The sequence below is a fragment of the Schistocerca americana genome, chromosome 6, assembly GCF_021461395.2.
Source record: "Schistocerca americana isolate TAMUIC-IGC-003095 chromosome 6, iqSchAmer2.1, whole genome shotgun sequence".
Lineage (NCBI taxonomy): Eukaryota > Metazoa > Arthropoda > Insecta > Orthoptera > Acrididae > Schistocerca > Schistocerca americana.
Genome location: NC_060124.1, coordinates 203,902,703 through 203,928,952, shown reverse-complemented (window position 1 = coordinate 203,928,952; position 26,250 = coordinate 203,902,703). Strand labels below are relative to the sequence as shown.

The 26,250-nt window shown below is 39.2% G+C and overlaps 1 protein-coding gene across 1 annotated transcript in view; it reads right to left on the bottom strand.

Annotated features, from left to right (window-relative positions):
- Nucleotides 1-23,651, bottom strand: part of LOC124619205 — a 106,302-nt gene extending 82,651 nt beyond the window's left edge. Inside the window, exons 1-2 of the mRNA XM_047145424.1 lie at nt 22,925-23,651; nt 21,308-22,831 (exon numbers count right to left, since the gene is read on the bottom strand). Of these exons, the coding sequence (XP_047001380.1) occupies nt 21,308-22,831; nt 22,925-23,149 (1,749 nt within the window). The 5' untranslated portion in view covers nt 23,150-23,651. The remainder of the gene's footprint in view (nt 1-21,307; nt 22,832-22,924) is intronic.
- Nucleotides 23,652-26,250: the final 2,599 nt, after the last annotated feature.

Sequence of the window (26,250 nt, the reverse complement as noted above, 5' to 3'; positions counted from 1 at the left end):
ACCACATAAGCACATTAAAAACATGTTAGGAATGTTGCAGACCAGATGTTAACTGCTGAGATAATATGCCTCACAGATAACTTTGTGTTATTTGTTAATCTTATTCTATATTAATACATAAATGTTTTCTTTTGCCTTTTGTGATCAATGCTTATGTTTTGCTGTCTTTCTAAATATTTTACTCTTATACCAGTACCAATTAATCAGTATTGTAATATTGTAACATAATATTTTATTACCATTAAAAATGTTTAGTTATTGTTTGATTAAAAGCATGCCTACTTCTATTGACACACTTGTTCCAGTAGTATTTCTATCTCTTCATGCAGTCCAGGGAAACTTTTTTTTTTTTAATCATTCCTGATTATCCATGAAAAATCAACCTTGCAGTAATGACACCAATGTTACTGAAATAACATCCTTATAACTTATAATTCTGGAAACAAGAAGTAATCACATCTAATGCGGCCAGTGGAGTAGCGTGTTGTGGGACGAAAGCTAGCTTGTACAATGTTTTCAAAATGTTCTCTCTCTCTCTCTCTCTCTCTCTCTCTCTCTCTCTCTCTCTCTCTCTCCCCTTCACAAATTCACAGTGATAATTGTACTTTCATCTTAATGTGAATTCAACATTTGTCTACTAGGATGATCATCTGTCAAACCTACTGAGGTTCAACATGTTCTGTTATTTCTCTGACAGTTACATGAGTTTTCACACACCATATCCTGAGTTTCTGAATGCAAGTGCCTTCCTGGTTGGTAGTCAGCCACAGATAATTGAGATCCACTTTTTAAACTTGAGAATCATTCATAACATGATGTCTGACCTAGAGTATTGTCTCCATAAGTTTTATTGAAAATTTCAAATGACTCCATAAATGTTTTCCTCACTCCCACACATAATTTAATGTTGCAGCTTTGCTCCCATATATATGAGACACTTGCTTTTTTTGGAAAGTGTGACATACTGTCTTGGAGAATAAGGGTTGACTTATGTTCCTTTTTATATATTTCTTATGGCACAATCACATGAGCATTTTCCAATGATATAACTGATTTCAACCAACCAGTGATAACCTTCAGACTGTTCTTTGTCTCCTCTTTTTATCTACTGACAGTCTGAAGATGACCACTGACTGGTCGAAATCAGTTATGTCTTTGTGAAATGGTCATGATTGTGTTTTAAAAATGTAATACCTTAAAAATCTGTAAAGAATTATATTTTGTTGTCAGAGAAAGTGATTAGCTAAATTGTTAACACTTTATTTTTATTAGACACAATGACAAAATGCTTCAAAACATTAACCGGCATCAATCTATATTCGACATCATCAGAACCACTAATGAAAGCAGCAGATAGCGGTCACAAAGACACACAAAGCTTTGACACAATACCCAGGTTTCAGAACTAATAAATCCCTTATTGGGAAGTAGAGAGGTATAGTTTGGAGAATGTTAAAAACGAAGGACAGGTCTCATGATGAGACAGACTCAGCCTCGTTCTACTACAGGCAGATTCTCTCATCCTGAGGTATGAGTAACCTACCCTTCCTAATTAAACTTCCCCAACTTATCCTTCTCTCTTCTCCAATGACAGAACCATTAGTTCTGAAAGCTAGGTAGCATGTCACCTTTACTACAGTGTGTAAACTTTTAGATGGCAGACCTCTCCCTAGTCCTAAATCGGTAGAAGTCGGTAAACGTTGGGAGGCTTCAGTAGGCACGCAGTTTCGACTGCTGCCAACATTACGTAGCTGACTGTGTTGTACAAGGTAGCCATTGTCGTCTGCTTCATTATTGTTTTGCGCTGTACTGTTCTCCGTGTTTTTATTCTGCAGTTGTGCTAAGCATTATCAAAATGAGTGAAGAGGCAGTTGCTGGCCCATCTCGGGAGTCGTCAACAACCCCTACCGGTAGGCCTACGGTTAGAAGGAAACCAGTATTACGTAGCGATGCTCGCAAAATTATATTACGTGTGATTGATTGCTGCGAAAGGGAAAGGGAGCAGCCATTTACAAATCTTCAGTGAGAGCTGCTACATACACAGGACAAAGCATGCGTAGCATTGGAAGATTCAAACAGTTTTCCAAGAATCATCCTGGCATATCACCACAAACGCCTGGCAAGAAAAGGTGAGTTTCCATTTCAGATATTTTGTTCGCGACCACTTTGAAGGAGCCCCCTATTTCGTCCGAATTACCTTATATTTCATTTTTCCTTGCTACTGTATTGCTTTGTATGGAAACACCACTGGTTACTGTATTATTTCGAAACACATTCATATTACAGTACATTTCCGAATTCAAAAAAATACATGCAGTCCAGAAGGCATTTTCTTATAAATATTTCTCTCTCTTTTAACTTAGGAAAAGAAGTGGAGAAATTGAAGTAATGATCGATGATTTCAACCAGCGTGTCATTCGCAACACGATAGCGGAATTTTATTCAGTGCGGAAGATTGTGCCGAGCCTGTGAACACTGCTTCCAGTTTTGCACGACAAAATAGGCTGGAAGTGGAGTATTGTCTCGCTGAGAAAAGTACTTTTGTCTATGAGATTCATATAGCGTAAGGTGGAAAACAAGAGGAATGTGTTGTTAGAATGTCCAGACATTGTGCACTGGCGATCTCGTTTCATGAAGAACTCCAGGGAAGCAGGCAGAGAAACATTTTATCTCGATGAATTGTGGATCGATAATAACTTAACATTTAATAAATGTTGGCAGAGGAAGGGTGACTCACGTGAAGAGAGTGTTGTTGGTGTCACTACATGGGGGAGCGCATAGTAGACAAAAAAAAAAAAAAAAAAAAAATTATATATATATATATATATATATATATATATATATATATATATATATATATATATATATATATAGAGGGAAACATTCCACGTAGGAAATATATATCTAAAAACAAAGATGATGTGACTTACCAAATGAAAGTGCTGGCAGGTCGACAGACACACAAACAAACACAAACATACACACAAAATTCAAGCTTTCGCAACAAACTGTTGCCTCATCAGGAAAGAGGGAAGGAGAGGGAAAGACAAAAGGATGTGGGTGTTAAGGGAGAGGGTAAGGAGTCATCCCAATCCCGGGAGCGGAAAGACTTACCTTAGGGAGAAAAAAGGACGGGTATACACTCGCGCACACACACACCCATATCCATCCACACATATACAGACACAAGCAGACAAGTATATATATATATATATATATATATATATATATATAAAAAGAAAGATGATGAAACTTACCAAACAAAAGCGCTGGCAGGTCGATAGACACACAAACAAACACAAACATACACACAAAATTCTAGCTTTCGCAACCAATGGTTGCCTCGTCAGGAAAGAGGGAAGGAGAAGGAAAGACAAAAGGATATGGGTTTTAAGGGAGAGGGTAAGGAGTCATTCCAATCCCGGGAGCGGAAAGACTTACCTTAGGGGGAAAAAAGGACAGGTATACACTCGCACACACACACATATCCATCCACACATACACAGACACAAGCAGACATTTGTCTGCTTGTGTCTGTGTATGTGTGGATGGATATGTGTGTGTGTGCGAGTGTATACCTGTCCTTTTTTCCCCCTAAGGTAAGTCTTTCCGCTCCCGGGATTGGAATGACTCCTTACCCTCTCCCTTAAAACCCATATCCTTTTGTCTTTCCTTCTCCTTCCCTCTTTCCTGACGAGGCAACCATTGGTTGCGAAAGCTAGAATTTTGTGTGTATGTTTGTGTTTGTTTGTGTGTCTATCGACCTGCCAGCGCTTTTGTTTGGTAAGTTTCATCATCTTTCTTTTTAGATATATTTTTCCCACGTGGAATGTTTCCCTCTATTATATTCATATCATTAATTTGAAGCCAACAATCACGTTTGTTATTGTTATCGTTATTGTTATTGTCACTGTTACATTTCGAAGTCTTTTCTGTCGTCTTATTTCCTCCTTCTGTTTTTGCCAGCAGTTTCACTTTCTATTCACCTTCTCCCTTTTTTACCGTAATCCAGTATACAATTTTATCCCGTCGATATACACTCAATAATACGTAATAATACGTAAATCACTTCGAAACCATAACCATAACCAAAAAAATTTTTTTTTTCCCGCTTTGCTGCTATAAAATCCACCGTTTCCAGTCCACAAACAGTCCCTTTTAGCTATTAAACAACCCTTTCGGCAGTTTTAATAACTTTTGCTTTATTTCCATTTCCGTTTTTCTCACATCACCGATCATTTTTAGCCGCTTCCCACAGGTTTTAACGTCATTATTTCTTCATCAAACAATTGTTAGCTTCATTTCCATAATCTGCCACCACCAAACCACTCCTTTTAATACATCCTCACGTAGTTTTTTCGAAATTTTCCCGAATTTCTCCACCCTTTAACGTGTTTTGGCGGCAACACAACCACCTAACCTTTATGCACATCATTATCTACCTACACAAGTTCACCACAGGATCAACATAGCCCAGCCCTAACCAACCCTTTTTCGCCTTTTTTCACACCAGATCTCCATTTACTTTCTAATTTTACCTTTATCTCTCCCCATATTTATTTTCATTTTCATTTCAGCCTCGTGTTCCACTTTCCACCTTCTAGTACCATGTCACCCTCACAACACCTTCACAACGACCCCATTAAGTTTTATTTACATTCCCTCCGCAAACATGCCTTCGCCCTGACAAATGTCTGCTTGTGTCTGTGTATGTGTGGATGGATATGTGTGTGTGTGCGAGTGTATACCTGTCCTTTTTTCCCCCTAAGGTAAGTCTTTCCGCTCCCGGGATTGGAATGACTCCTTACCCTCTCCCTTAAAACCCATATCCTTTTGTCTTTCCTTCTCCTTCCCTCTTTCCTGACGAGGCAACCATTGGTTGCGAAAGCTAGAATTTTGTGTGTATGTTTGTGTTTGTTTGTGTGTCTATCGACCTGCCAGCGCTTTTGTTTGGTAAGTTTCATCATCTTTCTTTTTAGATATATTTTTCCCACGTGGAATGTTTCCCTATATATATATATATATATATATATATATATATATATATATATATATAGAGAGAGAGAGAGAGAGAGAGAGAGAGAGAGAGAGAGAGAGGTGGTGGTGGGAGGGTGCATGGGACAGGTTTTACACCGGGGGCGGTTACAAGGATAGGAGCCAGAGGGTAGGGAAGGTGGTTTGGGGATTTCGTAGGGATGAACTAACAGGTTACGAAGGTTAGGTGGACGGCGGAAAGACACTCTTGGTGGAGTGGGGAGGATTTCATGAAGGATGGATCTCATTTCAGGGCAGGATTTGAGGAAGTCGTATCCCTGCTGGAGAGCCACATTCAGAGTCTGATCCAGTCCCGGAAAGTATCCTGTCACAAGTGGGGCACTTTTGTGGTTCTTCTGTGGGGGATTCTGGGTTTGAGGGGATGAGGAAGTGGCTCTGGTTATTTGCTTCTGTACCAGGTCGGGAGGGTAGTTGCGGGATGCGAAAGCTGTGGTCAGGTTGTTGGTGTAATGGTTCAGGGATTCAGGACTGGAGCAGATTCGTTTGCCACGAAGACCTAGGCTGTAGGGAAGGGACCGTTTGATGTGGAATGGGTGGCAGCTGTCATAATGGAGGTACTGTTGCTTGTTGGTGGGTTTGATGTGGACGGACGTGTGAAGCTGGCCATTGGATAGGTGGAGGTCAACGTCAAAAGCGAGTTTTATTTCCAAGTCTTTCGTCTGCTTTCGTGTAAGCATGACACGCAATTTGTAGTGCCAGCACTGCAACTGGTAGGCGTGCCTTGTCCCCTCCCCAACGACTCCTCTCCCCTCGTCAGCCAATGCTTGCTTCCTCCTCTCCCCACACTCCCCTCACAACTCTGCCGTCTTATTGTTAACACACTGTATTACGTATGTCTATTGGCAGTACTACACATTTTGTTTCTTATAGCTAAGTACTGGCCAGTAAGTCTCTCTCATGATTTAATAGTCTTCTTGACCGAATTTTCTTTGGACACACATAATACTTTGTCATACTCAAAAATCAACATGTTATGTGCATGCTATAATCAAATTTCAACAATACATATATGAATCATTTCCTTCATAACATTTTCTATGACACAAGTATTCCATATGTAAAGTTTAAATCCTTTTCTTATTTTTCAATTTCAACTAACATACACATAGTGCTTTCATAGTCATGTCATTAATATTTATTCTGCTTGGACGAAATCTATTTCTCTCAATGACGTAGGTCTTCATTCAACATTTTCATAATAGACAAATAAATAAAATATGTCACTACTCATGTACCACATCATTGGTGACAAGGACAATAAAACCTTTACGAAGTAGATTAACACTCAGAAACTATGACTTACATCCATTTAAACTTTTTCTCTTTGTATCATTCAATCTATTCATTTGTACCTGTCTACCGAATCCGAGGTACAGTGAAATGTGCAGCGTGTACACTGTTTAAACTGATTGCATGCTGTCTGTGTATGTCATACAGGTGGCTCTGGGAGTGTAAGATCGCAGAATCTCTTACTGAGAGTACAATGTACATTCAAAACCGTAAATGCAACAAACACTGCAAAATATTACACTAGGGATTCATCTTATTTGCCACAACTTTTTCTAATCACTGATACAACAAAATTTCATGTAAAAATAATCAAACATATCGGCATATCAATCTGAAAATGATTCTTTGTCACTGGCTGTGCTGCTAAATATTATAGACCTGCAGAAGAAACCTCACCAGTATCCATAACAAATGTTCCAAATGCACACTAGTGTGCCCCTCGATCCAGATGATAGAAGATCCAGAAGGTAGAAAAAATTTTAATACCAGCAAGGTGAACAAGGCAATGGCGTACAGTAGTGGAATGTGTGGCAATGTCTTTCGTTAAATTTCGGACCTCTCCATAGCCTCTCTTGAAGGGATGGTATATGATACTGTGCACAGCAGCATCTGCTCAGAAGCCCAATGATACTATTTGAAAGGAGTGGACATTATGTGAGCACCAGGTTTCACTGTCTGCTGACATTTTATTCTATGCACATTGATAACAACAGAAACAGAAAGCGTAAGCAATCATCAACGTCACCTACATGAAACAAATAAGCCTACAAGCTTGTTACTTTTTCACTGTCTTAACAGGAAACCATTCTGTTTCTGAATGCACATAACACTGCTTTTTCTACCATAAAGAAGTTTGGTACACATTTGAAGTAGAAATGATTACTACATAGAGTAAATAGGCCTACCTGAAACTAATGGGCAAGGATCAGATTTGTGGTGGCATCATTTTTCACAACAAGCTTAAATGCAACATTAAAGGATATGAAAGGACTGACAGCTATCGACAACAAATTAAAACATTATCCGATTCTAGCTTGCCCAAAGGTACTGCAGTATACTTGCACTTATGACATGATAATAGAAACATAAACAAAATCGTAATTTAGTACTTTCATGTTAGAACTGTGACTAATGATATGTATAAATTATGCTTTTACTTTGCGAACATGTCATTCTCAATGGAGAGAAGTCTTCCGAAATAAGAGTAATTTCAAGTGTGCCGAAGGGGAATGTCGTAGGACCGTTACTATTCACAATATATATAAGTGACCCTGTGGATAACATCGGAAGTTCACTGAAGCTATTTGCGGATGATGCTGTAGTATATCAAGAGGTTGTAACAATGGAAAATTGTACTAAAATGCAGGAGGATCTGCAACAAATTCACGCATGGTGCAGGGAATGGCGATTGAATCTCAGTGTAGACAAGTGTAATGTACTGCGAATTCATAGAAAGAAAGATACTTTGTCATTTAGCTACAATATAGCAGGTCAGCAACTGGAAGCAGTTAATTCCATAAATTATCTGGGAGTAGGTATTTGGAGTGATTTAAAATGGAATGACCATATAAAATTAATCGTCAGTAAAGCAGATGCCAGACTGAGATTCATTGGAAGAATCCTAAGGAAATGCAGTCCAAAAACAAAGGAAGTATGTTACAGTACACTTGTTCGTCCCTTGCTTGAATATTGCTCACCGGTGTGGGATCCGTACCAGATAGGGTTAATAGAAGAGATAAAGAAGATCCAACGGAGAGCAGCGTGCTTCATTACAGGACCACTTAGTAATCGCAAAAGCATTGCGGAGATGATAGATAACTCCAGTGGAAGACTCTGCAAGAGAGACGCTCAGTAGCTTGGTACGGGCTTTTGTTGAAGTTTCGAGGACATACCTTCATGGAGGAGTCAAGCAGTTATTGCTCCCTCCTATGTATATCTCGTGAAGACACCATGAGGATAAAATCAGAGAGATTAGAGCCCACACAGAGGCATACCGACAATGTTTCTTTCCACGAACAATACGAGACCAGAATGCAAGGGAAAACTGATAGAGGTACTCAAGGTACCGTCCGCCACACACCACCAGGTGGCTTGCAGAGTATGGATGTGGATGTAGATGTAGATACATTGGCAAAAAACTGACACATCAAATTACAAAGTAAAGAAAGAAAAGATTTCTGTTAGCGATTTTTCTCCAGATACACTGATATATTTAAAAGCATGTTAAAGTAAGTGTGTGTGTGTGTGTGTGTGTGTGTGTGTTACACATGCTTATGAGTGTGTTAAACACAATTTTTTTAAAGTACCAGTATTGTTGTGAGTTAATAATACCTACCACTCACCTTTTACACATTACAAACTTAGAAATTCTTCTACGGAATAGAAGGAGTTGTCAAGGAGAAAATTTTCATTTTGTTTTCAAATTTAACTTTGCTGTCTGCCAGACACTTTATATCATTGGATAAGTGACAAAAAATTATGGTGGCAGCATTGTGCAACTCCTTTTGTGCTAAAGACAACTTTAATGTTGAGTACTGGATGGCAGTTTTTCTTCTGGTATTGTAATTATTTACATCGTTGATCCTTTTGAACTGCAGAGGATTATTTGCAACTAACTTCATGAGTGAATAAATATATTCTGAAGAAGTACCTAAAAGCCTAACTCCTTACACAGATGTCTACAAGATGATCACGAGTGAGCACCATTAATTATTCTTATATCTCATTTTAAGCAGTATACTTTTTCTTTCTTAAAGTTGAGTCCCGCCAGAACTTTACTGAGTGAAAATATGTCAACTTACTGCTTTGTGTCTCCCTAAGTTTTCAAATGATTCAAAGTAGAAATGTGGCTGAACTAAGTTTTTTTAAGAGTTTCAAAACATGCATTTTATAGTTTAAATAAAAAGCATTATAAACCTTGACAATGGCTTTGCTGCAGTGGTAACACCGGTTCCCGTCAGATCACCGAAGTTAAGTGCTGACAGGCTGACCACCCGGTCTGCTGAGTGCTGTTGGCAAGCGAGGCACACTCAGCCCTTGTGAGGCAAACTGAAGAACTATTTGATTAAGAAGCTGCAGCTCCAGCCTTGTAAACTGACATACGGCCGGAAGAGTGGTGTTCTGACCACATGCCCCTCCATACCTGCATACAGTGACATCTGTGGGCTGAGGGTGCCATGGTGGCCAGTTGGTACCGTAGAGCCTTCCAAGGCCTGTTCAGACGGAGTTTTATTATGGACTTTGCAGAGCGGCAGTAAGGTTTTAGATGTAGAGATGTGGTAGGTCACGCACAGATGCAATATTCATTCTTAGACAGGTTATAGAGAAGTCCACTGAATACAACAGACCAGCTTATCTTTGTTTAATTGTCTTACAGAAGGCTTTAGATAGGATTCAGTTAACAGATGATGTTAACCTGTCTATAATCGGCGCATTCTTTCTGTCTTAATAAAAACAATTGGAGACACTTGTTCCAACAACTTCATCCAGGCAAAAACTGGCTCAAAGGTAACTAGCTGTACAGCTGTTAATAATGATGATATTAGACAAGGTGACTCTTTGAGCCCACTACCATGACCATGACTTTAGTCATGGACGAGGCAATAAAGAAGGTATTAGCTCTTAGTGGTTTTAGAATGGGGAACAAAGAAACAAAAATCATTTGTTGGGCTGATGATGCAGTTCTTCTAGCAAAGAGTGAAGCTAACCAACAGAAACTTTTACATGTACTTAATGTGGCAGCCAAAAATCTAAATATCCACTCAAAAAACCAAATGTATAACCATTTCTGGGGAACCATTTACATGAAAACTGGAAGTAGATGGAAAAACAAACACTTAAGAAAAGATGCAAAGGCAAGAACACACTATACAATAGGAAGACCAATGATGACATACACAGCTGAGACAAGACCTGAAACATCAAAAACCAAAAGCTTTTGGAAACCACAGAAATAAGAATTCTGCATAGGATTGCAAGGAAGATACCGAGAGAAAGAGAAGTGCAACCATTTGAAAAGGATATAAAATGTGCTCCATTAATGAGTGGGTATATAAGAAAAAGCATGAATGGAACAAACATACAGATATGATGGATGAATGGAAGATTGTGAAAATCAAGAGAAACATGCCACCAACTGCTAAAAGAGATATGAGCAATCCAAGGAAAAGATGGAGTGATGTTCCCTCCCTAGTTGTTATTTTCTCACTGTGTGCTACATTTATCATTGGTGTAGTACCTCTAGATGCACAGAAGTGAATATGTTGTGTCTTTCTGAAAATGGAAAATCCAGGAAGAAATATAACAATATTATGAGATGGAAAGTTGCTACTCACCATATAGCAGTGATGCTGAGTCGCAGATAGACACAACAAAAAGACTCTGACAATGAAAGCTTTCAGCCACTGTCCTTCATCAGCAACACACACACACACACACACACACACACACACACACACACACACGTGCAAATGCAACTCACACACATGACTGCAGTTTTAGGCAACTGAAACCACACTGTGAGCAAAAGCACCAGTGCATGATGGTAATGGTGACTAGGAGGGGGTAAGGAGGAGGCTGGAGCGGGTAGAGGGAGGGATAGTATGGTGGGGATGGCGAACAGTGAAGTACTGCAGGTTAGACGGAGGGCAGGGGTGAGGTGGGGAGTGAGGGAGGGGGAGACAGCTGCCTCCCGTTCCCTACCAAGAAGTCCCTTCCGTACACCCTAGCCACCCGTGGTCGTCACATCTGCTGCGATGAGCAGTCCCTCTCGAAATATACCAAGAGTCTCACTGAAGCCTTAACTGATCATAAGTATCCTCCCAACCTTGTACAAGAACATATCCCCCGTGCGTTATCTTTCCGGTCTCCCACCACCTCACAAAGTCCCACCGTCCAGCCACAGAGGAGCATTCCCCTGGTAACTCAGTACCACCCAGGACTGTAGCAACTGAATTACATTCTCCACCAGGGTTTTGATTACCTCTCGCCGTGCCCTGAAATGAGAAATGTCCTGCCCACTATCCTTCCCATCCCTCCCACAGTGGTATTCCGCCGTCCACCGAACCTACACAATATAGTTGTCCATCCTTTCACAACCCCTGTTCCCAATCCCTTACCTCATGGTTCATACCCGTGTAATAGACCTACATGCAAGACCTGTCCTATACATCCTCCCATCACCACCACCACCTACTCCATTCCAGTCACACTAACATCAACTATCCCATCGAAGGCAGGGTTACCTGTGAAACCAGTCATGTGGTCTACAAGCTAAGCTGCAACCACTGTGCTGCATTCTATGTAGGCATGACAAACAACAAGCTGTCTGTCCACTAGAATGGCCACCAACAAACTGTGGCCAAGAAACAAGTGGATCACCCTGTAACTGAACACGCTGCCAAACATGATACCCTTCATTTCAATGACTGCTTCGCAACTTGTGCCATATGGGTCCTTCCCATCAACACCAGCTTTTCTGAATTGCGCAGGTGAGAACTTTCCCTGCAATACACCCTACATTCTCATAACTCTCCTGGCCTCAACCTTTGTTAGTCACTGTCCTCAACCATCCAGCCCCTTCCCTGTTCCCATTCAAGCACTACACAGCTGTCATTCCACTATCACACCCAGTCTTTTTATTTCTCTTGTATTTTTGGATTGATTAAAATACTAGTGTCATCCAAAAGAAGAAATAATTCTCCTTGTTGTATGTTAGACTGAAGGATATTTACATGTCTGAGAAACAATAGTAGACCTAAGTTTGAGCCTCGTGAGATCCCATAAGTGATTTCTCCCCAGTCAGAAAAATCTCTCCTGCTACATTGGTTGAGTTATTAAGTATAAGTTTCTGCATTCTTTTTGTTAGATAGGACATTATCAATTAGTTTGCTATAACATTAATTGCATAAAATCTCAGTTTATCAAGGAGAATATTGTGAATCATAGAGTCAAATGGCTTAGCAGGTCACAGAAAATACAAACTGGTGCTATTTTGTTATTGGGTGCTTGTAAAATTTGGAGAACGAATGTGTAGATGGCATTCTCATTTGAGCAATTCTTATCAACTCCAAACTGTGATTTGCTGAGGATATTATTGTTGCTCAGGTGGGCTGCTAATGTGGAACACACAACCTTCTGAAAAAATTTGGAAAATCTTGTCAGCTGTTGTTAACATCTCACCTATCGCCTTTCTTACAGAGTGGGGAAACAATGACATATTTCAATATATCTGGAAAAATGTAACATTGTTTGATATCTGGAAAAATGGATTGAGTTAGTGATGCATTACATATTTTAGGCCGGCCGGTGTGGCCAAGCAGTTCTAGGCGCTTCAATCTGGAACCGCGCAACTGCTACGGTCGCAGGTTTGAATCCTGCCTCGGGCATGGATGTGTGTGATGTCCTTGGGCTAGTTAGGTTTAAGTAGTTCTAAGTTCTAGGGGACTGATGACCTCAGATGTTGAGTCCCATAGTGCTCAGAGCCATTTGAACCATTCTGAACATATTTTAGAAAAAACAGTGCTTATTATATGGGAACAGGTCTTTAGTACACTGTTGGAAACCCCTTCAAATCCATATTAGCTTTTATTTTTGAGAGTATATATAATTTCAGAAGGAGAAGTGGGCGAGACATCTACATGCCTGAATTTTATGTTAGTTGATTCTTCAACATATTCTTTTGATTTTTCTCTTGAACTGTTTGTCCCTATATTTTTAACTGTATTTAAGAAATGATTATTAAACATATCTGCTACCTGTGACTGATTGTTTACAGCCATTCAACTTAAATTAACATTGATGTTATCCTGTTCTGTGGCATAGTATCCTGCCTCTCATTTTATTGCATTCCATACAGCTTTAAGTCTGTTGCTAGCATTACTGATTCATGATATAAAGTGAATGTTCCTTGATTTTTAATAACTTATCTTAGTAATTTTTAGTAGTTTTTATAGTGTCTGCTACTGCAGGATCTTTACTTGTTCTTACCAAAAGATACAATTACCTTTTCCTTTTGCAAGATACTTTAAACTCTCTAGTGATCCATATTCTTTTAAATGACAGTTTCATGTCCTTCCTGATTAGCCTATGTGGAATGCTTTTTTTTTTTTTTTTTACAAATAATGATATGAATTTATCATTAAATAGATTAAATTTTATGTCAACATTTGGTTCATCAGAGACCTGTGCCATAGGGTCTGGAACTGTAGGGTTCCTCTAGATGAGTCAGGTGTGCACTACACATCAGAGGCTGCTACCCAGGACCCAGGTAGTTGACTGTTTGAGGGATCCATACAAGGCTTTTCTAGATTAGGTGACTCTCCACCCAGTCCAGATAACAACAGCTGCAGAGGACACATACAAGTTTAAGAGTAAGATCCAAAGGAATGCCGCCCCCCAACCCCCCACTCTCTCCCTCCCCACAGGCTAGTGTATTAAAATCCTAGTAGTTAGCTGCCACCAAAGCATTCACATCAAAGTGCCAGAGTTTGAAGAGCTTCTAAAAAACACTTAAGCTCACATCATACTACATACTGAAGTCTGGTTAAAGCACTAAGTCAATAGCAGTGAGATTTTTGGGGAAAATTCCAGTGTATATCAAAACGATATGCTAACGGGAAATGGACTGGGAAATCTACTGAAATAGAAACTGAAGCTGCATGCAATACTGTTTGGGCAAGTCTCAGTACCAGTGGTGGGCATAAAATGATAATTGGATTCTTCTATCGCCTACCAGACTCACCTCATTATGTAACCAAAAACTTTAGAGAGAACCTCAGTTCCCCTGCACATAACTTCCCCAATCATACTGTAATCATTGGTGGAGACTTATATCATCCATCAATCAGTTGGTAAAACTACATTCCTGTCAGTGGTGGGCACGACACGACATCCTGTAAAACATTACTTAATGCCTTCTCTGAAAACTGCCTAGAATAAATAGTTCAAAACCACACCCACAATGGAAATACATTAGGTCTAATGGGAAGTAGACCTGATCTCTTTGAGGATGTCCACATCAAAACTGGTATTAGTGACCATGGCGCAGTTGTGGCAACTATTATTACCGAAGTATAAAGAACAACTCAAATGAGTAGAAAGATATATATTCCCAGTATACTAAATAAAAAAGCATTAGAGTCCTATCTTAATGAGGTACTTGAAAGTTCCAGCACATGGTAGGAGCTTGTAGAAGAATTTCAGCTCAAAAGTTTAAAAGAATAGTTGACCATGCACTGGACAGCCATGTACCCAGTAGAACAGTTCATAATGGGAGAGACCCTCCGTGGTATACAGTCAATATGTAGAAACTTTTAAAGAAACAGAGCTTACTGCGTAATAGGTGCAAAACAACGCACAGAACTAAAGATAGAGAGATGCTGAATGAAACAAATTTGGCCGTCACGAGAGCAATCCATGAAGCCTTCAGTGGCTATCACAAAGCCCAAAAAATCAAATCCCTGTTGGATTCTAAACTGAATTTTCAGCCAAATTACCCCCTCTTTTAACAATAGTATATTGTAGATCCCTTGAACAAAAAAAAAAAAAAAAAACATGTCCAGTAGTTGGAAGAAAGCACAGGTCACACCCCTTTACAAAAAGGGTAATAGAGGTGATCCACAAAACTACAGCCAATATCATTGATACCAATTTGTTGTAGAATTTTAGAACATATTCTGAGTTTAATCATAATGAGACATCTTGAACAGAATGACCTCCTTCATGCCAACCAGTAGGGATTACACAAGCTTTGATCATGTGAAACCCAACTCACACTCTACTCACATGACCTACGAAATGCTTTGGATCGAGGCATTCAGGAAGATGCAGCATTTCCTGATTTACAAAAAGCATGTGTGTCAGTACCACATCTATGTTTACTGTCAAAAGTACAGTCATATGAGATATCAAGTGAAATTTGTGATGGTATTGAGTAATTTTTAGTATGGATAACACAGAATGTTATCTTGGGTTTGTCGTTCAGAATTGTAAGTGGAGTCAAAAGAAATCATTACTGTAAAAATCTTTTTGAAAAAATATAGAGTGTCATCAGCGACCTCACAATATATCCTACCCCTTACGTGTTTTTTAATTAAGGATCACCCCATGTACAAAATCAATAGTGCCACTTTCCATTATGATACAAGATCTAAACACAACGTCATACCCACAGCAAAAACTTGAGTGTTATACAAAAGGGAGTACATTATTCAAGCACAAAGGTGTTCAAATGCAATCCCATCAAACATAAAAAATCTTCACAGTACCGCAATTTAGGAGTAAATTGAAGGAATATCTATTGGAAAACTCTTTTCACTCTCTTGATGAATTTTTAATGCAAATATTTCTTCACTGTACGTGTCATATCTACTACTATCACTTTCTAATCATTTAATGATGTACTTTAATGTTAGCATTTTACATCCTATAATGTATGTTAACTATAATATAGCATTGGAAACTCCAGGTAGGAATCTCAACAATGTAGGAAAAGATAGATGCTACTTACTGTAAAGATGACACGTTAAGTTGCAGACAGGCAAAATTAAAAGACACTTACACAAAGCTTTCAACCACAACCTTCATCAGGAAAAGTAAAATACATATCATTCATACACAGAAGCAAGCACACCTCACGTACACACGAACACCAACTCCAGCAGCTCACGCCAGAGCTGCCGGAGTTGGCAGCCACGTGTGCATGAGGTGTGCTTGCTTGTGTGTTTCTCTTTTGCTGATGAAGCCTGTGGCTGAAAGCTTTGTGTTAGTGTCCGCAAGTCTCTAGAGGAACGGAAGGCTCCAAATGATTGGAAAAGAGCACAGGTAGTCCCAGTCTTCAAGAAGGGTCGTCGAGCAGATGCGCAAAACTATAGACCTATATCTCTGATGTCGATCTGTTGTACAATTTTAGAACATGTTTTTTGCTCGAGTATCATGTCGTTTTTGAAAACCCAGAATCTACTATGTAGGAAACAACATCGATTCCAGAAACAGCGATCGTGTGAGACCCAACTCGCTTTATTTGTTCATGAGACCCAGAAAATATTAGATACAGGCTCCCAGGTAGATGCTATTTTTCTTGACTTCCAGAAGGCATTCGATACAGATCCGCACTGTCGCCTGATAAACAAAGTAAGAGCCTACGGAATATCAGACCAGCTGTGTGGCTGGATTGAAGAGTTTTTAGCAAACAGAACACAGCATGTTGTTATCAATGGAGAGACGTCTACAGACGTTAAAGTAACCTCTGGCGTGCCACAGGGGAGTGTTATGGGACCATTGCTTTTCACAATATATATATAAATGACCTAGTAGATAGTGTCGGACGTCCCATGCGGCTTTTCGCGGATGATGCTGTAGTATACAGAGAAGTTGCAGCATTAGAAAATTGTAGCGAAATGCAGGAAGATCTGCAGCGGATAGGCACTTGATGCAGGGAGTGGCAACTGACCCTTAACATAGACAAATGTAATGTATTGCGAATACATAGAAAGAAGGATCCTTTATTGTATGATTATATGATAGCGGAACAAACACTGGTAGCAGTTACTTCTGTAAAATATCTGGGAGTATGTGTGCGGAACGATTTGAAGTGGAATGATCATATAATATTAATTGATGGTAAGGCGGTTACCAGGTTGAGATTCATTGGGAGAGTCCTTAGAAAATGTAGTCCATCAACAAAGGAGGTGGCTTACAAAACACTCGTTCAACCTATACTTGAGTATTGCTCATCAGTGTGGGATCCGTACCAGATCGGGTTGACGGAGGAGATAGAGAAGATCCAAAGAAGAGCGGCGCGTTTCGTCACAGGGTTATTTGGTAACCGTGATAGCGTTGTTTAACAAACTCAAGTGGCAGACTCTGCAAGAGAGGCGCTCTACATCGCGGTGTAGCTTGCTTGCCAGGTTTCGAGAGGGTGCGTTTCTGGACGAGGTATCGAATATATTGCTTCCCCTACTTATACCTCCCGAGGAGATCATGAATGTAAAATTAGAGAGATTAGAGTGCGCACGGAGGCTTTCAGACAGTCGTTCTTCCCGCGAACCATACGCGACTGGAACAGGAAAGGGAGGTAATGACAGTGGCACGTAAAGTGCCCTCCGCCACACACCGTTGAGTGGCTTGCGGAGTATAAATGTAGATGTAGTGTCCATTAATTTTGCCTGTCTGCAACTTGATGTGTTGTCTTTGCGGTAAGCAGCAATCTATCTTTCCCTACATTGTTGTTCACTATAATATACGATTTTATTGTTTTATATCCAGGGTTGCCACAAGTTACCCCAAGTGAAATTCCCCGATTTCCAGATGTGTCTTAGGATTTTCCCCTGACAAATTTTGAGATCTCAAGGGTACGTTAAGATGTAACTAGACAATCTGTCTTGGCAGCTATCATACAAGAAACAATAGTGCAAATGAGGAAATATCTTTAAAAAAAACAAGGAAAAAAAAAAAAAAAAAAAAACTTGCAAGGAGATGGGGTTTCCTGATGTGAGCAAAAATCTTAAGTACTAGCATCAACATCTTTTGTAATGAACTGTTTTTAGATAGAGAAAGCAAGCCAAATAGTGTATGTGTTTCATTAAGATCACTGATGTTATTTTATATCAATAAAACAAAACACTTTTTGTGACAAAAATATGCATTTCCTAAGAATCACAAGACAGATTTAACATACCCTCACTGATTTCAGAAATAACCTCAGAAAAAAGTAGGCCTCTTGAAAAAAGGATATAAGGCGAGGAAGAATTGTGAAAGCCAAAGCTGTAGGTGACCGCCAATAAAATCTCGATTCTACTATGTTTGTCATTGTTGATTATTACTCACTGTGTTATATCTATTATTTTACAGGTATTTTGTGATTTTTGTTTTGAGAAATATATGAGTGTATAGCATAGAAACCACCAGTGACTGACACGATTTTCTTCTTCTTATGACTTTCTAACATATAAATCACATTTTAAGTGCCACAATGTTCTAGAACAAATAAAACTTCTATAAAATGCCACACAGTACAATGTATTTGTGATGAGACAGTCGCAGTTCCTAAAGTCAATCACTCATGGCCTCTGGTCTGCTGAGGAGCACCGGAGTCCTGGGTCCATGAATAAACCATGAAAATCCATTGCATTATGCCACATACAAACAGTCCTGACCTGTGGACAGATCAGTGAGACTAGATCCGATGAGCAGGACCTGCACATTAGTCAGAACCGATTGGCTTCAGATCGGCAGGCCCGATCCATTAAAGATACCCGTAGAAACGGCCTGCAGTCTTGGCCCATCATGAAAATCCACTCATATGGCCAGCTATTCATGAGCCACAGACAGCATGTTGAAGAAATGAGACCTTGGTGATCAATCCATACAACAGATAACTTGTTCAAATTCTCTGAGAATCAATAATAATGAGGATAGGTAGCAACTCACTGTAAAGATGATTGCTGAGCCACAGATAGGGACGAAAAAGGACAATCACACTCTCACAACTAATTTTCAGCCATAACTTTTGTCAGAAAACGAGAGTGCACACACATTCACACAATCACTCAGACAGAACTCATGCACACATGACTGCTGACTCTGGCTGCTGTGCCTACAGCCTCTTAGAATCAGATCCAAAGAAACTACTCCTGCCTCTCATCAGTAGCTACTGGGCCAACAGGAAGAAGTTGTGACAGCACTGACTGCAAGCTGAGGGGAGTGGTAGGAAGTGGAGAAGCAGTAGTAATGAGGGAGTAGGGAAGTGGTGCATGTACTCAGGTGCACAAACCATTTCATCTACTGAGACAAAAATAAGATTTTTCCAGTGTCCCCCCCCCCTCCTGATATTTCCCTGACTTGTTTGAAATTCCTTGATATTCCATGATTTCCTGAACCTGTGGCAACTCTGATATCACAGTTTCACTGCAGTTCAAGCCCAAGTTTGTAGTAATTAGCATATTTTGTTTCCACATCCATGTTATATTACAATCTATAATTCCTGCATATTTAGTTTATTGTTCACATTTATGGTTACAATATCTCAATTTTTAAACAATGGAAAATCCAGGATGGAATAATGACAATATTATTAAAATGATAGATTGCTACCCACCATATAGTGGAGATGCCGAGTCGCAGAAAAAAAAAAAAAAAAAAAAAAAGACTACTGAACAAGTCAGCTTCCAGCCAAAAGAGCTTCTTCTGAATTAGACAACATAAACATGAACATTCATGCAAAACAATTCACACACACACACACACACACACACACACACACACACACACACACACACACACACGACCACTGTCTCTAGCTGGCCTCAGCAGCCAGAGGCAGTGGTCATGTGTGTGTGAATTGTGTTTGACTGTGTGCACATACGTTGTCTAATTCAGAAGGCCTTTTGGCCAAAAGCTAACTTGTTTAGCAGTCTTTTTGTTGTGCCTGTCTGTGACTCACACTCTCCACTATGTGGTGAGTAACAATTTATCCTTTTCATAATACTGATATATCTCAATTTTTAATTTTTTTGATTATCTTTTTACTTTGTTAAACTTGACTCACTCCATATCTATGAAATTCTTTTGTCTATTGGATCAACAGAATACGAATAAATAAATAAATAAACTCTGTGTTCACATGGCTCACAGTCCTCTTAACCCATGGATGTTCATAGCACCGTAGGATCTCTACAAAACTTACACTTGTGTGGGAAGTTGCTATTCCTATTTCATCCAGGTCACCCCTAATGCTGTAATTAAACAATGGACAATCCAGGATGGAATGTAACAATATTATGAGTGTGGTTTCAGTTGCCTCAGACTGCAGTCGTGTGTGTGAGTTGCGTTTGCACGTGCGTGTGTGTGTGTGTGTGTGTGTGTGTGTGTGTGTGTGTGTGTGTGTGTCCTTGTTGCCTTAATGGCTGATGAAAGCTATAATTTTGAGAAACTTTTTGTTGTGCTTATCTGTGACTCAGCACCTCCGTCAATCTGTAATTTCTACCTTTAGCCAGGCTGTTTTCTGTTCCACCTGCTATGATCACCTGATCCTCTCTGACCAGAGTCCATTCATGTCAGATCCCTATATCTATTTCCTGGATTATGTCAGGCATTAAGATTTCTGGCTGGACTTTGAAAATGCTCAGTTCTCAAACGAAAAGACCCACAGATCCCTAGTTTATAGAATATGTAAGGACTTAAACTAAAATATATTGACAGGCAACTACAAAGGCAAGGCTGCTTAGAAATGACACATAATAAGAATGTCGAGCAACAAATCAAAATCTGTGCAGGATATTGTAAAAAGTGAAACAGGGAACATGCAAAATGAGCAGGAAATTATTAAAATCTATGCAGGATATTATAAAAAGTGTAACAGGGAAGATACATGAAGAACAGAAAATTACTCTTACAAATGCTAAGGATATCAATAGTGGTAAAAAAAGACCTGTCAAATTACACAGATGATTACTTTATAAATGCTTTCCAAAACGTGGCTTCAATTGACCACTCAGGATAAACTCGGGTTTTGCACACCACCATGCATCATGCGGTGGTTGTTGTTGTTATGGTCTTCAGTCCTGAGACTGGTTTGATACAGCTCTCCATGCTACTCTATCCTGTGCAAGCTTCTTCATCTCCCAGTTCCTACTGCAGCCTACATCCTTCTGAATCTGCTTAGTGTATTCATCTCTAGGTCTCTCTCTACGATTTTTACCCTCCACGCTGCCCTCCAGTAATAAATCTGTGTGTGTGTGTGTGTGTGTGTGTGTGTGTGTGTGTGTGTGTGTGTGTGGACAGAAGTCATGATAATATACATTCTTCTTCTCTTACATGTGCCTAGAACTGCATGCATCTAATATCATTACATAAAATGGTACAAAGACAAATAATAAGTACAGGCCTTAATTTAGTTAAAACAGACAGATTCACAGTAAACTATGTTTCGTACAAAATAAAATGACACAATTAAGCTACATACCTGTTCATTACTAAGCTCATCTTGTGGACCAGTATCAGTTTCAGAATCATGATTAAATTCTGAATTCAGAGCTGACAGCACAGACGACACCTGACTACTTGTCATCGCAGGGAAAGCACCAGCTCTAGACAGCTGAGATAGAATTTCTGCAGGAGACTGCACAGCATAAGACGAGTCCAAAGCTGAGAAACTGGTGACTACAGATGTAACTTGATCAGGTGCGGAAGACTGTGAGGACTGTGCAGAAATATCAAGTGACTGTGCAGATGTGTCTGACAATTGAACAGCACCTGTAGCTTGCATCATAGCTGTAACATTGATGCCAGAAATATTTGTGGCAGCTGTATTTGGTCCAAACACTGAGCATTCTGTAAGCATTCTGTCACGAGCTGAACTTAATGTAGCCATAGATATTCCATGGTTTTGCCAAGATGGTGTTTGTCCTAAGCGAGGATCTCTTACAGAAGTTACTTGTCCAGATTCTCCACTAATTACTGAATTACATACGTGTACTGTGTCAGAGGAGACAGGAACTGAAAGTGGAATGTTCAATTCACTGCCACATACCGTGTTAGGAATTGAAATAATCTGTTCAACAGATGTTGTGGAATGCTCATTTTTGTTCAAGATTATGTTACTTGACATAGGCAACAGTGTGCTTTGACTGATAGAATTTTTGTGCCTGGTATCTGGTAATGGCATCAATGAATTGTGGCTAAAATCAGATGAATCATCTGATTTTATGTCAATCTTTATACCATTTTCAGTCTCACACACATCAGATACTCCAGAATCAAGGAATTTAGGTACATCTTCATCATCACTGACAGAATCAAAGGCAGCAGAGGAAGACAAAGCTGTTGTCAGAACATCCCTGTCAAGATTTGAAGGATTGGGATGATTTTCTGGAATATCTTGTGATAAACTTGATTTCAAATTTGACAATAAGGGTAATGGAACAGAGTCATCAATGGTTAGGTTGTTCTCAGTCTTTGGCACTGCTGAGAAAGCAGCATCCATAGTAACGTCTTTTGATGATGGAAATGTGTCCTGCTTGGGTACAAAGGTGTTTGCAGATGGCAGTGCCATATCACACAAGGATCCATCACATTTGTTGGACAAGGACGAAGAGGTTACGGAAAAGTGTGATGTATTTTGTGTTGGAGCAGTATGCTGAGCAATTGAAGTGACAAATGATAACTGACTTGAGTCTGAAAGACTAGCAACTGACGATGATGGCACAAAAGGTGGAGCTGCAACAAATGTACTGTTGTTCAGAGAACACACTTGGGAAACGCCAGAAAGTGTATCAGGAAGCAAAGGGTTGGTTTCTGATGGGAAGAATGTAAATTGCTGAGAATCAAGCTGATGCGCCTTTGCCACCATATTATCATTAAAAAAATTAGGGGGAAATATTTTAAGATCCTCCACATGAAATATTTCATCTGTGTCTTTTAAGTCGTCTTTTCCGTGTTCATAACACGGCATAGTTTTCTCCTCTGCTGTGGCAAATGACATTAATGCCTGAAAAAAAATGAGGAATATATCAGTCATTGCCATATTCTAAAAGGTTTCATTACGCAAACAGCAAATCTACGGCAAAACAAGGAAACGAACCTGACGCAAAATGCTTTCTGGAGGTGACCAATTTGCTGAAGAATCTGTTCGCGTATCACATACACCAGAACCATCTAACCTATCACATTTTGTTAAATCTAGCAGCTCTGAGACGACAGTGTGACAATGTGGGGACAAATCTGAATCGTAATTTAAGGTATCGTTATTAGGAGGCTCTGTCTTTGGTTTTTCCATTACAATACCGAATTTATCTGAATTTTCCATTGCGGTATCGAAATAGTATCACCGTTTTATTTCATTTTATGAGAGCCGCTACAAAATGTTGCACGTGGTAATTTACTTAGAACAGAAAAATGCATTTCGTTTTCACAGCTGAGGGCAAATATAAGGGACTACGTATTCAGATAACTCAAAACTTTCATTTCAAGTGTTTAATAGTGACTTCATAATCTGCTATGCGTTTTTCTCAGTTGTAATATTCAACATTTTGCACGAAGACGGTTACTACGTGCAGCAGTAACCAATATTCTTTTGTTTCGGCATCCTACTCTCGCGTCAGTTAAATATAATTTCACGGCCATATCGAAGAACATTTCACGCACTACCCTGATGTGAGGCTAGTTGCTTCATTGAATCGTCTATGGTGTCACATTTGTTGCTGTTTCATTCACTGTGTCGCAAACACTGTTGTCGAAGGTAAAAAAAAGACTACATTTTACGAAAGCTAATCACTTCTTCCACACAGATACATTAAAATTCAATATTAAAATACCCACATGCCATCACGCCATATTTGATACCCTTGAAATTTTTGTGTTCGACTACGACTAGAATATCAGGAAGCGCCAACTTTAAATTCAAACGCTATTAACCTAGACTGTAAGAAAATATACGATCGCAGTTGAAATGTAAGCGAAAACGTTATGTAGGTCAGCTGACTGAAAAGGAAGTAAATGGCGTATTTGTAAGATTAATTGAGAAATAGTGTTCTTCGATAACACTAGTGTTAAGTATTACTTGTATGTACCGACATCTACAGCATATATTCTGCGCTTAAGGCAGAGCACACCGTTAACTTAAGGAGAAACTAGCGAGAATTGTTGGATATGTGATTGATATTAGAGATTATAAATTGCATTTTTTTTTAACATTTACATTATGATTATGTCAGTGATTAGCGTGTGTGAACGTATTGAGCTTTATTGAGCTATTGAGGATTAATTTTCCTTGTCAGCTATTTTGTAATAAGAAGGTAAATCGAAATTATTATTATTGGGAAAATTTGCTAGAAGTATACACTGCATCCACCGAACCAACCTATCATTATTGCTTTCGCCAAAAAAATAAAACAAACATCAAAATAGAGTATAGTAAAAACGCATAGAAAGCATTGTAAGAAACAGGTTTGTAACACAGAAGAATGTATGAATTATCAGCATTGAATGGAGGATGCTTTAGTTTAACCATATTGTAAACATTAGCCACAAAATATTTCCGTCACTTAAAAATATTAGCTCTTTACTGTGCAACCTATTTTTGTAGAACAGAATCAAACCATTGAGGAATTGTACTTATGTAATAGAAAACGAAGATTATGCAAATTAGATATGAAAGAGATTTTACAGTCATCTTTTGAGTTCGTGGGAAAAAAAGAAAGAATTATAGTTTTATGTGTGTACAGATACCCCAATAGTAACAAAAGTGTAGCTGGTGTTGACATCCCACATTATATTATAAAAACACCAGTTATACATATACTCATTTGACGGATATCTGAAATTCATCTTTATCAAGCGATGTCTTTTGAAAACAGCTAAACACAGGAAGTGTAGTACTAGTGATCAGTAGTGTACGACTAATTCTAGACCTGTGTCAGTACCACCAGGATTTCCTAAAATGATTGAACAAGTGTCATTTCCCAACTGACTACATTCTTAGGCAAAACGATATTGACATAAATTGTTGTGCCTCCATCATAAGTTGCATTGAGAAGTATCTTTTTTTTCATTTCTTGATGACACCAGTGTCTATTTTCATACCATCTGCAATATTGTATGTGCAAAAACAGCCACTCAGTGATGATCAGAGTGGCACTGTATCCAACTCGACAACAGTAAAGTTATGGGCAGCCTCAGGGCTATCTTTAGACCTAATAAAAGTGCTGGGTATAACTGATCATTCTTTACTCTTGAGAAAGCAACAATATAGTGTAAGAGGCATGTGAAATGAGTGGATTGTTAGTATCTGGAATATCCCTTTCAAGTAACAGAAATAAAGTACCGTACATAGAAGGAAATGAAATCCAGGTAGACCTTTCGGAACCATATGTATCACATCCTCATATCCTAATGGCCCCAATTTTTGGTCCAATTCTGTTTTTGGTATACATAAATAATTTTGCATTACACATTAAGATTTCAGAGCCAATACTGTTTGCTAATGACACGGGCCTATTGATCAGAGGGAATAACTAAGAAAATCGTGCTCCATCTATAAAATACGTGTCCAAGTGGTTTATCAGAAACTGGCTAATTGTAAATCCCCAGAAAGCAATATCAATGAATTTCCGTACAGATCAAAGTAAAAGTGCACCTCTACAGTAATGTGTATGGATAACCAAAACATTAGCGCTGTTACAGAAACTAAATTTCTTGGGATTCATATTAATGAAAATCTTAAGTAGAGCTCTCATATCACATCCCTAAATTCAGAATTAGCAATAACATGTTATTTGCATCATCAGGGCTGTACACTACTTTGCTCTTGTACGTTCATTACTGAGATATGGTGTCATTTGTTAGGGAAATGTACACTAGACCAAAACAGTTTTCAGGAATCAAAAAGCAATTATAAGAAACAAGCAGTTTGAACTGGATTTAGAAATTATAATTTTACAGTTCAAGTGAGTTTTGAACTCACGACCCTCCATGCAACAGTCTAGTATCATAACCACTACACCACAGTGCCTGTGCTACTCAGCTTTTTCTGCAGGATTGCTCCCTCCTTAAGAGAACAGTGTCTCGGTGTTATGTCCTCATAGTCCAGAAACGAGTCATTGGTCCTGCATACTCCTACTCCCGATGACTGATGTTCGCCCTGGTGGTGATCTTATTTGAACTTCCTTTGCCGCTATGCTCTTCGCCCACCTTTCCGCTCGTTGCCTGTCGCTGGAGCTTCGAATTCACCCTAGGTTGCAGGATCCTTATAGGGCTTCGTTTGAAGGATGTAGACCGTATTACTGATCTTTCGTCGCCTTGTGTCGGGGCCGAAATCTTCAACTTCATAAGTAACATCAGACAACCGTTTTACAACCTTATAAGGTCCAAAGTAGCGCCTGAGGAGCTTCTCAGGGAGACCAACCTTCC